The following is a 12967-nucleotide window of genomic DNA, read 5'->3' on the forward strand; positions in this document are numbered from 1 at the left end:
TCTTCCCTGTGGAAATATTTCATCTATGACACAAGCCACACCACATACCGCTGTCAACTACTTCCCAAATAACTGGCTTTTGATCCTTCCCCAAGTATCCTCCAGGAAGAACCTACATCGACCACTGTGCCACACGTCTTGAGGGAGAAGAGGATGTTGACGTGGGTGCCATTGGACACTCCTCGGCAGGAGGTGTTGGTCAGGAAGAGCTCCAGACCGCCGACCAGGTCCCTGGGGATGCTCACTTCGATGGTGTTCGACCTGCACAACACGGGGACTGCAGCAGAAAGCGGCTACCATTAGAACAGGGAAAGCTGAACTGGGAGAAGGGCAAGGAAGGCTTCCAGGAGAAATCATTTCACCCTCACACAACAAGCTTTTTGTTTTATCCTCAAGGAAATCATAGGCTCATAAGGCTCAAAACAAGTTGGTGAATTAAAAAACCAGGACTCCTAACTCCCGTGGTTTTAGTCAATGTTCCTCAAAAATATTGTTCCCTGAATGAGGAAATATTGTGTTCAAGTTTCAATTCAACAAACATTTATTTCAAAGTGTGGCTAGCATAACTCCATAAACTGAAACACCAAAAGGATTTACTTTTAGCACAAACACAATTTATTGGCAATATAGAAAAAGTACTGCTTTGATATAGGCTTAAATTACCTAATGGTATGGCTTTGACTTTACCATTAATTACTGCCCCATAAAACAGAGGTAATAAAAACAGTGTTAGTGCACTTGGGGAAGAGATCCAAATTGTCCTTGCATTGCTCAGTAAACCATAAACTCTGACTATAAATTCCACTTTAATTTAATATAAAACAATTGTTTTTCCTTAGCATTCCCATGCTCACTTCCCCAGACTCTACAAATACTCTAAAGGGAATACTTATGGGTATGGTCAGAAAATACACGAAGACAATATCAATATGTGAGGATGTATCATAAGAGTGGCATAGTATAAAGAAATCAGAGATTGGTGCCCATTAAATATTTGCTGGATGAATGAATTTACATTCTGGACATAAATACGTAGATTTCCAGAAAATAGTTCTCAGAGGATTGTTGGGGCTCATATTGTAAGTGTAGGGAGAAGGATCAGTTCCCTAGGGCTTTCAACTTAGTATCTGTTAGAAAAGAACTGCATCAATGTCTTAGACTTCTAAATTGAGTATTAGTTATACAAATAATAATAGAAGTTAGAGAAAAAGATCAAAAGTAAAAAGCGAAGAAAACCATATGATCCAGCAATCCCACTTCTGGGTATTTACCCAAAGGAATTGAAAGCAGGCTCTCAAAGAGATATCTTCACACCCATGTTCATAGCAGCATTATTCACAATAGCCAAGAAGTGGGAGCAACCTAAATGTCCATCAACAGATGAATGCATAAATAAAACGGGGTATATACATACAAAGGAATATTATTCAGCCTTATAAAGGATGGAAATCCTGTCATATGTACAACGTACGTGAACCTTGTGGACATTATGCTATGTGAAATAAGTCAATCACAAAAAGACAAATACCACATGATTCCACTTACATGAGGTATCTAAAGGAGTCGACTTCATAGAAATAGAAAGTAGAACGGTGGTTGCCAGGGGCTGGCAGGAGGGAAGAATGGGGAATTGTTGTTTAACGGGTATAGAGTTCAGTCTGCCAAGATGAAAAACTTCTGGCGATCAGTTGCACAACATTGTGAGTATACTTAACACTACTGAACTATACACTTGAAATTGGTTTAGATGGTAAATTTTATATGTTGTTTTTCAACACAATTTTTAAAAAAGCAAAGGAAAATTAGCTTTTTAGTAATTTTTTCTTAGAGATCTTCTCTTTTGAATGATTCCAGAGTGAAGATGCAGGGGTACACTCTGCTGAAAGAGCCGGTGTTCTAAAAGATGAGAATCTGACACTCTTGGGTGAGGAAGGCAGGGAGATTCGGAGGGACGAAGGTAGAGCAGAGGTTGAGCCCGTCCAAGTACTACCTTGGCAGGTGTGGTTATCCTCAGACAGCACCAAGCCCCTGGGACATTCACACTGATAGGTATTCTCAGACCCAAGGCAAGAATGGCTGCAGCCGCCATTGTTATTGTGGCATCCTTCAATGTCTGCAACAGAAACCAGAAGAAAAGGGAATGATCTTACAGCCCTCTTCCCCAAGAATTCTGGTTCTCGGGATGGCACTTTGCACCAGGGATTATACCTGACTCATCAGTCAGGGATACCTGACTCACAGCATCACTGGGGCCTAACCCACTCACTGGGACAGGTGGAGAAGCCTACAAAAAAAATGTTTATCGAGAGTTCTAGCTACAAAGAGCAATCTTACAACATCCACAGCTCTAACCACTCAAGCTGGTCATTTTGTAGAGTGCCCTTCAATCTGGATTTGTCTGTTTTTCTCGTGGTTAGATCACAATTTTGGAGAGGAAGATCCAAAAGTCATTTCTTAATTGCCATAACATTTAATCCACCCAATTTGAAATTTTATAGGGTATTGCTGATGTAAAAGGCACTGACAGAATATAAATTCAACTGGACCAGCTAGGTGGATCGGAGTTATTGCCAGCTGTTTGGGTCATCAGCCCCTCTCCTCAAATCTCTAGAAATAACAGCACTGGAGATACAGGTCTTGGGCTGACATCACACTATAAAAATGAGGCCTAGACAACACTAAAAGAGTCCATTCAGCCGAGCTCTTTGTGACCTTCCTCTTATGAGTTGATTTGAAAAATTTCCTTATTTAAAGTTTTGCATTTTCAAAAAGCATGCTCAATCAAATGGACAAAAAGGAAAAATATTTGATTGAAAACTGAAGGAACTACCACTTGATTTCATAGTTAGCAGAGGAAAAAAATGACGTTTGTGGGCTCTGGACATTATCTTTTAGGTCAGGAGTCATGAAACTCTGGCCTGCTACATGTTGTTATAGATCAAGTTTTATTGGCACACAGTCACACCCACTCATTTACCTGTTGTCTATGGATGCTTTCTCACTATAAGGGCAGAGTTGAGTAGTTTCAACAGATTCATATGGTCCACAAAGTCTAAAAAATCTACTATTTGGCCTATATAGAAAAAGTTTGCTGACCCCTGTTCTAGGGTAAGATAATAAAAGGAATGCTTCCAAATCATCTAAGTTGCTCGAGAAAAGATATAAGTTGATTTCCAGTTAAAGCTATAACTCTCAGTTCAATAATAGTAAACAAACAAAAAAAAAGTTCTTTGGAGCATCAGTAAACTAACTTAGGATGAAACCATATTTGTGAAACATATAGAGAGAATACATTTGCAATGAATTAATCTTTACAAAACTTAAGAGAGATTAGGCTATTACCTATTTGTAAATCTGTATAATTAAAATGGATAAAAGTACTCCTATGGGTTTTTGAAATAGCTGACAATGCTAAATAACAGTGTAGAAGAAAGCACAAAAATATGCTATAAGATGTTAAAATCAACATTAATAGGAATTTTTTTTCTTAAAAATGATCTTCATTAAGTCATTTAATTTCTCTGGGTCTCAATTTCAATGTTTATAAAATGAAGGCGTTGGACTAAAGGTTCACTCAGGACATTTCCAGGTCTAAAACTGCAAAGCACAAAATAAATTAAAATTCTAAGTTGGCTTAAAGGATTTAAGTCTCTTACGAGGATAAACCAAAATGTTTAGAATGGATATATCTGGCAAGTAGGATTGTGAGTCATTTTAGTTAACTTTCTTTTACTTCTCTGTATTTTCTTCTATGAACATAACTCTTTCAGAACAAAACAAAACCAGAAAAATTACTTAAAAATTAAAAAGAGCTTTTATTAAAAAAAAGAAGATATAATTATCTACCAGACTAGCTAAAGAAACAAATATGTTTGGACTACCAATAAAACTTAAGGGTTTCAAATACGAAATCTGAATTCAAAGTGTAACTCATATACAAATTTTATTTTCTGCTAAAATACTTTTCAGTTATGATTATTAGGTTTTAAAATTATATGAGGATTAACTGTAATATTTCCAATAAAATGCTCATGAATAATTATAAACGTTCCTCATGGAACATTTTATTAATATTCAAATATGCAAAGATTATTGCATAAAATAAATAGGATTTAAGGAAGATTCAGGACATTACCCTTATTCAATAAAATTTAAAGTACATTTAGTCTTGTTATAAAGGACAGTAGTTTAATATTCTGGTAATGGTCCTGCAGGTAACAATGCAAACTTGGTTGCATGGAATAAATTGTGGGCACTAGCCATAGTTTTTCCTTTTGGGGCAGTATTTTATTATTCTGAATACAACTAGAGTAAAGTGAGCTCTTGTATTATAGTCTATTATGCCACAAATTCAATTATCCTCTGGGACAAATCATATGTCCTCTGTAAATAATAATAATTAAGCCATTTCTCTCTTCATATAATCTGCAGAGGTTTTTTTTGTCCCTCAAGTCGCAATGTCATGAGACTCAGACTTATTCAAGTGGAAGTGATGAAATTTTAGTTGTGATAATTTGCAAGGGCAAATGTGCCTTAGAGAAGGGACATTAAGTTTTATATAATAATAGTAGATAATTTCAATTATTTGGCATACATTACAAATTCTTTTTTATTACTTAATCATATGAAATGTATACAGCATTTCTGCTATTAAAAATAGATAATTTTACTTATCTCCAAAAAATGTATTAATCTCCAATAAATGCAAAGCATACAGGGGAAAAAACAGGCTTCATGTAAACCAGTTTCCCAGACTTCCAAGACGGTAAGACTCACCTATGGAACTTGGGAAAACCAGAAACCTGAAGGCCCATCCCGCCCCACTGAATCAGAGTCCCAGGAGTGAGGCCTGAGAAGGGCCAGGTTTAAGAGCACCCAGGCAAGTCTCCTCAGCAGGGAAGTTTGAGAAACATTGCTGTAAACCATTTGTTTTGCCCCCTGCCTCTATTATCTTGCTTCTCCAGGTGTGCGCCTTGGATCCACAGCACAGGTGTCACCTAGAAGTTATTTAGAAATGCAATGTCTTCGCCTGACCCCCAGACCTACCAAATCAGAATCTGCATTTTAACAAGATCCCAGGTAATTTGTGGGCACATTAAAGTTTGAGAAACACAGAATACCCTATTTTTACTTCCCCAATTAAAATATGGCTCTCTGGCTCTTCCAAAATGCAACAACTGACTCCTGTTAAATCTTGGAGACAAAATCAGTACTGAATCCTGTCTGCAGGGTGAACATCCTCGGTGATAGTGAACTCCTTTTGTCATTTCTTTACCTAGCCAAACTGTTACTCTCTTCCAATGGTGTGCAGTTGCATGAACATCAAAGAAAAAGCCAATGGCTTAGCTTGGGCTCTGGATTGGAATCCCTTCTTACCCATTCTCACCTTCACAAGTCTTGCCATCACTTTTGAGCACACGGCCAACCCCACACTCACAGCGATAGGAATTTTTGAGGTTTACACAGATCTCACTGCAGCCACCATTGTTTTGCTCACATTCATTTTCATCTGTAGAAGAGAAACCACGTCATTTACATATGGCTGAGCAATTCAATCTTTTCCCAAGCCCCTGAGCAGAATCTCCACATCTCTTCAGATCCTGTTGATACACTTTCCACAACCCAACCCCCTCACTGTGATCTGGTATAATCACTTCTATCAACCTGATCTCCTCCACCAAGTTATTTGTCCATCTGCCCTCTGCTGGAGTGGAAGGCACTGAGTTGCTTACCAATTCCCTCCTAAGGGCAAAACCGTGGGGAAATGAAGTTCCTTTTGTTACCTGGGTTCACTTATTTGTTTGTATTGGTGAATCTCATTTTCTCCAATGTGTTCCTGAAGATTTTCTAAATAAATACAAACTTATAAATCAAACTGTGTTTTAAATGAATTAAAGGAACATACATTGCAAAGGGAAATACCTGACAAAATTTTTTGTGAGGCAGTCTTTTGTTATAACATGAACAACCGCCCTCAAAATCTATTTTAAATATTAGAATATTCCCACATGGTACTTAAGCAATGATTGTTAACCTTTTTAAGAATCTGATGAAGGATATGGACTCTTGCTATAAAAAGTGCACACTTGGGGCCAGCCCCAGTGCCCTAGTGGTTAAGTTTGGTGTGCTCTGCTTCAGCGGCCCATGTTTGGTTCCCAGGTGTGGAACTACACTGCTGGTCGGTGGCCATGCTGTAGCCGCAGCCCACATACAAAATAGAGAAAGATTTACAACAGATGTTATCTCAAGGGTGACTTTTCCTCAGCAAAAAAAAAAAAAAAAAAAAAAAGTGCACAGTTGGCAATAAATATCGATCCCCTTTTTTCTACAAACAAAGAAAGGGAAGCTTGGGAGCTAAATTTGTCATGACTTGGCTATAGGACATGACCAGGGACTGGGGCTTAAAACCCACGAGGTGACACAAGGCATGACCTTGGGCCTGGGAGAGGAGACAAGCTGGAACTGAAACCCTGCTTAAGTCCAGGAGCCTAGAAAAAGTAACCCCACAATGAAAGTGGGAGTAGAACTTTGCTTCAAGGCCCGGGGAAGCAGTAAGGAAGCTTTCTGTCTGAGGTTTTAGGAGAGAGAAAAGCCTTCCTAAATGACAGAAACCCCAAGTTGGGCCCTGCCATGGTTGAACTATGAACTTATACTTCCCACGTGGTATGGGGCTATTGAAGCTGAGAAATTGATGTAAAATTTGGCCTGGACTGGTAAAGCTTCTGTGAAGCCTGACAGAAGCATTTGAAAAACTGCTCTGTAGTAAAACTTCCACAAATCAAGTGATAAGAGTAGAGTCCCACAGAAAAACACTTACAACAGAAGATGTTTTGCCATAAAACACTACACTTGAGGAAATGATTCCTATAAGAGAAATTTGGCAAGATAACAAACAGAAGGCTTTGAACTGGAGAAAACAGAATAGTCCAGAAAAATCCATAACACAAGGAGTTTAAAAAATCACTAAACAGATAAAAGAAAGGATAATAACCAAAATAAAAGAAGTCCGTAAAAAGACCGGGCAGAACTGAAAACAAACAAATATGTAGAACTTGTAGAGTTGAAAAATGTCGTTGATAAGATGAGAATCTTCATGGGGCCCCTACTGCCTGGAAAGTGGGTGGTTAGAGGCACGAGCAGCCTTCCTGGATGTGGCCACACTGTTGCTTGGGTCCAGGCCTCCGTTCCAAGCCTGGACTGCTTACCTTGGGATTGATTTTTTTATGTGAGGGAGAAATGAACTTTTATTTATTTAAGCCATGTTATTTGAGGGTTTATTATTGTTTACAGCCTAGCTTAGATACTCTATGCCCCAGCAATTCCATTTTTATGGGTATACTCTACAGAAAATCTCACACATGGGGTAAGGTATCATTTTTATGTTAATTTTAAGAACATGCAAAACAATGCTATATATTATTATGGGTACATACATAAATAATAAAAGCATAAAAACAGAGAGCAGAAGAACACACACTAACTTCAAAACACTGATTACCATTGGAGGGTGAAAGGGGAAAATGAGATGGAGTGAGATGGCTTTAAAGATGGCTTTACTTGCATGCATAAAATTTTATTAAAAAAATAAAGGAAGAAAAAATTAAGTATAGTTAAATCTGGGTACACGAATGTCTGTTATATTATTTTCCTATACTCTTCTGTCTGCCTGAAAAAATTACATAATTTAAAATAAATATTAAAATTGTTACATTTTTTTAAATGAGGGGAAAATTGACACATGCACATAAACACAAAATTTGCCTCCAATTTCAGGGAATTCATGATCTCCTTGAAACCGATAGACTCCAAGAAGGAACTGGAGGCTTTTCCCTATGTAATGATAGGGAAAGATGTCCAAGATACATTGTTAAGCAAGAGATGCATATGGTGTGTATGATATGTGACCTTTGGTGTAAAAAAGAGCAATAAATAAGCATATATATTTACATTTTTATATCTGTCTGAAGAAACCCTGGAAGCATACATAAGAAAATAATATAAGAGTTTACTTGGGATGGGGTGAGAGAAGGGAGAAATGGAAGAAATAGGGGATGGAGAGCCAGACATTTCACTGTATACCTTTCATGCTGTTTAATTTGGGAATCATTTAAGCATATTACCTATTCAAAAGTTATATTAAAACAAAAGCAAAGAAATGAATGAACCATTCCTCCCTTACAATTAAGCCAAGTATTTTCCAATAGACAGGCGTGTGTGTGTGTGTGTGTGTGTGTATGTGTGTGTGTGTGTGTGTGTGTGTGTAGGTGAGGGGGATGGGAGGAGATTACAGGAACCATTGTCTCCCATACCCCAAACCTATTAGCATTAAATCACATAGTCAAAACCAACCACGCAAGAGCCCTCACAACTGCTACAGAGAGCCTAAACATCTTCCTAGGATGGTCAGTGGGGTTCATTCAGGAGACTGAAGAACGAAAGCTTTTCTAAAATAAGAAGCTGTTTATATCCCTTTCACCCTAATCCCCTATCCCATCCTGACCTTGTGACTGTTCTTCTTGAGGAGGTGGGTGTGGGGCAGTCCTCCACTTTATCTCTAGACTTGCTTTAAATCTATTTGAGTCTGAATACAAAAAGCTTCGTAACATTAAAGGAAAAGAGATGATCTTCAATCTTGGGTTTTCAACTCTATTTTCTTCCAGTGATAGACAACAAAACATGTATACAACTAGACAACTCTGGTTTTCCCACAAATAATCTGACTCCTCTTTCTTTCTACACAGAGAAATCAAAATCACATTAGTGAAGCTGTAGGAGTACATCCTTAGATAATTCTAGACCAAAGCTATCCAACAGAAATACAAAGCAAGTCACATATGTAATTTTAAATTCTCTAGTAGTCACATCAAAAAATTTGTTAAATGAAATTGGTAAAATTAATGTTAATATTACATTTATCATTTAATCTCATATGTCCACAATAGTTCATTTCAACATACAATCAATATTAAAATTATTGAGATATTTTCATTCTTTTTTTGAACTAGTCTTCAAAATCCATTACAGCATGTCTCAATTTGGATGCTAAATTTTCATCAGAAATATTTGATCTATATTTAGAGGCATAAAATTTACAGTTGATTATTCAAGTTGTCCCAAACTTTCTTGGTTTTCCAATGACTGAATCAAATATTAATTTTTAAAATAAAATTAAGTAAAATTAAAATTCAGTTTTTCAGTCACACTAGCCACATTTCAAGAGCTCCATAGCCACACATGGACAGTGGCTACCGTACTGGACAGCACAATTCTAGATTATCCCTACACATGACATAAACTTGGCTTGAGGCTTTTAAACTAAAAAGGCAAACACCATTCCAAGTGTCCAGAGACACAAACATCGTTGAAAAACGATGGAGCTCTGAGCCGGGAAGAGTTTTTTGATCTGTTCCTTTGATCCTAATAGCCTGTTTCTACTTCGAGATTAGTTTCTTACCAAAGCATGTCTGCCTGTCAGGGCCTAGCACGGTTCCTGGAGAGCACGTGCACTCACTGGTATCCAAGCAGGTGCCATGGCAGTCCTCATCGCAGATGTCATAAAAATCTACGGAAGCATAAAGACCACTTTTCATGAGTGGCGAGGACCAGAGGACACTCCCATTCATAAGAAAGCCTCTCAAGTTCAATCATGGGGTACAAGTTCCTAGCCACCATCAAGAGAATTCTCATTGTTCAGGGTTTACATAACCCAAGGGAAAGAGATACCGCCCAGGGATGTCTTCTGTCATTTAGACCAATGATTCCCAACTTCAGATCCACAGGCCCTCAGGTGGCCATAGGTTTTCTGCTAATCTAAAACCTCACCAAACATGAGCTGTAGATTAAATAAGTGTTATGTCCTATACTTCTGTGTACTCTATTTTTTAAATGTATACAGATTTTGATGAGATTAATAACAATCATTTAAAAGTATTACTGATCTCAAGTAGCTTCTCCCCATTATATATCCTTTTTAAAAATCAATGGATACTACGCACAGTGCTACCATATGGATGTCTGATATATAGCTGTAATAAGGGTCCTCCATACTCAAAAAGTTTGGAAATCCACTATTTAGATAACCTAAATCAACATTTCATTTTCTATTGTTTTGTTTGAATGGAATGAAGACAAAATAAAACAGAACTGATTAAAGTCATAGCTCCTTTCCCATTCTATTCTCCAGGAATTTTTCAGAAATCTAAGAACAGACCTCAGAAATCACAGTCTGGAGGTATCTGTGGCCCTAAATCAATGTTATTCAGACTCTGAAATACTACTGTGACCATAACTGGATTTCGTAAGGCACTTTTCTCTTTGACGCCGTCTGTGGCCTTGTGGGGGCGGGGTGGGGGAAAGAGCGCAGGAGGGTACTCACGACCACAGTAGACATGAAAGCAGACACGGGGCCTGGTCAGACGATACACGTAGTAGCCTCCAGGGCAAGCCTTCACCTCCACCGTGGTGTTCCAGAGGCAGCAGTTCCCATTGAAGCTGGCACAGGCCTGGCGTTGCACAATGCCATCACCTTCTAGAGGGTGGCTGCCATTGAGCCAGACAGGTGCATGGGTTCCACAGTGGTTTTCTGGTATGCAGAAGGTGGGCATGGCATCCCCTGCCATGCCGGTGAAGCGGTACCACTCCCCATCCACATGGTTGTCACACAGAGGTGGACCTTGAGACTCATCGAATTGGTGGTCAGTGTTCCTCCAGGGCTCATTCAGACTGATGTAAGCAGAACAAGGATCTAGCGCTGGGAGACGAAAAGAACACCTCAGAGGCACGATGTAATGTTTCAGATCAAAGTGGCAACAGCCTGAGTCCACCTTCTTGGTCTTGCATTTTGGCTTTTTGGAGTTCAGAAAGAAATAATCTCAAGTCCCAAAAAGTACCTGTTTAAGGTTCTTCAAGTTGACTTAAAACGTGTTTCATAAATGCCTTTTACAAAATTATTTCAAATCTATCTAAAGTTTGGTGTTAGCATTTGACTAAACTTTTTATCTGGAGTAATAGTTTGACAGAAGGATCGTTGTTCAGACCAAGGGAGGTTAGGATTATAGTCTCCTTGAACTCTGCCCTGGTCAGACAATATTTCGAGTATTGTGTTCACATCTGGAGGCTATATCTTATGAAAGTAATGGACAAACTTGGTGTCCAGAGGAAGGTGATCAGACTTAGAAGGGAGCCTGAAAATTATTTACTGGGGAAGAAGCTGAGAACTATAGTTTGAAGAATATGCACATCAATTTTCAAAAATCTGAAACAGGCTTGTGAAAGAGGAGTTAGGTATTCTGTTATGAGGATGAGAACAAATTGTTATGAGGAATCACATTTCAGTTCAGCTACTCACTAATGGAGAGGCTGTATGACAGTATGATAAATTCCTCATCTTTGGAAATTTTCAAAAGATATTTGGATGCAAGATTCCAAATGATGCAAGACTGGTCATTTGTAAGCAAGACTATGGATGGAATTTTGCACTAGTGGGAAGTTTGACTTAATAATCTATGTGTAAAGCTCATTCTACTGAAAAGCAAAAGGCCTCTGGCACACGTCAGCTGCTTTGAAATACACAGTATACTGGCAAGTAGTTGTCCAAGATATTCTCAAAGTGAATTTTGGTATATATTCCATCAGCTTATTGAAAATATCATGAGCTTTGTGTATTCACAATTAACCATGGCATCACTATCTATAATACAGCAACATTTCTCAAGCATGCATTTTTAGTGCATAAATTGCATGGACAAATATCAAAAACATTTTAATGACTAAAAACATAATATCCCCAATATTCTCACTGTTTCCCTCAATTTCAGGGAAACACTGAATTAATGTAGGCACCTACCGTCCTTACGAAAAACCTATAAAACCAAGAAATTCTAGAAAGGAAAACCAGCAGAGAGTACTATCCTTCTTAATGCATGTGAGGCTGACAACTGTCATTGAAGGCAGGGAATTCACATTAAGGCCGATAACATTTTGCGGGCAGGAAATTCTGTTTTAGCAAATACTGCACAACAATTAAATGTGGATGGACCATGATCAGAAAATCTAAGTTGTCTAGAAAATATTTTGGATTTTCCCAGTCTACATTTGAAACTCAAGTTTACTCTCTAAACTTCAGCTGCATGTAGAAGAGGGTGTAGCCTAGTGCTAATGGCCCCAACAAGAATATGGCAGTTTGGGACAGGAAACAAGTAGGATATCGCATTCTCTGGAAATCACACATTTGCAGAGTTGCACACGGCAAGAGGAATCCTCTCCTTCAGAATGTCCCTAAAGTATCCCAACTGAGCCCTAGACCTTAGTTTGATGTCCCTTGGGGGGAAGAAATGTCCTCATATGGACTCCCTTCCCTCTCAAAAGGGAAAAATTCCCTCATCTGCTCTCCCAGCTGTGGTTCTCTTATGAAGCAAGGTTTCCAGGGCAATTTCTAAATTCATAGAAATATTTGGCTCTTCTCCTTGGCTCTAATTTTATAATAAATGGTTAGGTACTCAACTTTTAATGGCTTTTACAGAAATTCCTAAACCTCCCCTCAATAACTATTTCATGATTTATAAAGTTTTTCCTTAAGTTTAACTGTCATTTCTTGTGCTATTTGTTAAAAGTTCACTTCCTCTCTTGTTATAGGGGAAATACGGCACAAAGAGGAGAAATTTACCGAGTGTCTTCTGTAAAATAAATAAATAATATATATTTTTAAAAGTTACCCACGCAATATTTTCTAATATGAAATATACCCATTCCATTCCACCCTCTTTTAAGGCAGTAATTCAATCCTTTAATAATCTGGCCACTGGTGTTAATTCCTGTTTTCAGTCTCTCAACGTGGAGCCAGGAATTTGGTATTATGCATATTGCATCCTAAATTGCTGACGTATCTACTCCTCAAATGGGAGCGCTTCAAAAACAAACAAACAAACAGCGCTGTGGGTTCCTTTCAAAGTTGGAGTCGGGGAGTCCC

General features: G+C 38.2%; 1 protein-coding gene across 1 annotated transcript in view; it reads right to left on the minus strand.

Annotated features, from left to right (window-relative positions):
- Window positions 1–12747, minus strand: part of OIT3 (oncoprotein induced transcript 3) — a 21851-nt gene extending 9104 nt beyond the window's left edge. The window contains 6 exon segments of the mRNA XM_087432996.1: window positions 117–277; window positions 1991–2113; window positions 5387–5509; window positions 9455–9562; window positions 10376–10870; window positions 12744–12747. Coding sequence (XP_087289122.1) covers window positions 117–277; window positions 1991–2113; window positions 5387–5509; window positions 9455–9562; window positions 10376–10870; window positions 12744–12747 — 1014 coding nt within the window.
- Window positions 12748–12967: the final 220 nt, after the last annotated feature.

The sequence above is a fragment of the Ceratotherium simum genome, chromosome 6, assembly GCF_057802395.1.
Source record: "Ceratotherium simum simum isolate JZ-2026a chromosome 6, ASM5780239v1, whole genome shotgun sequence".
Lineage (NCBI taxonomy): Eukaryota > Metazoa > Chordata > Mammalia > Perissodactyla > Rhinocerotidae > Ceratotherium > Ceratotherium simum.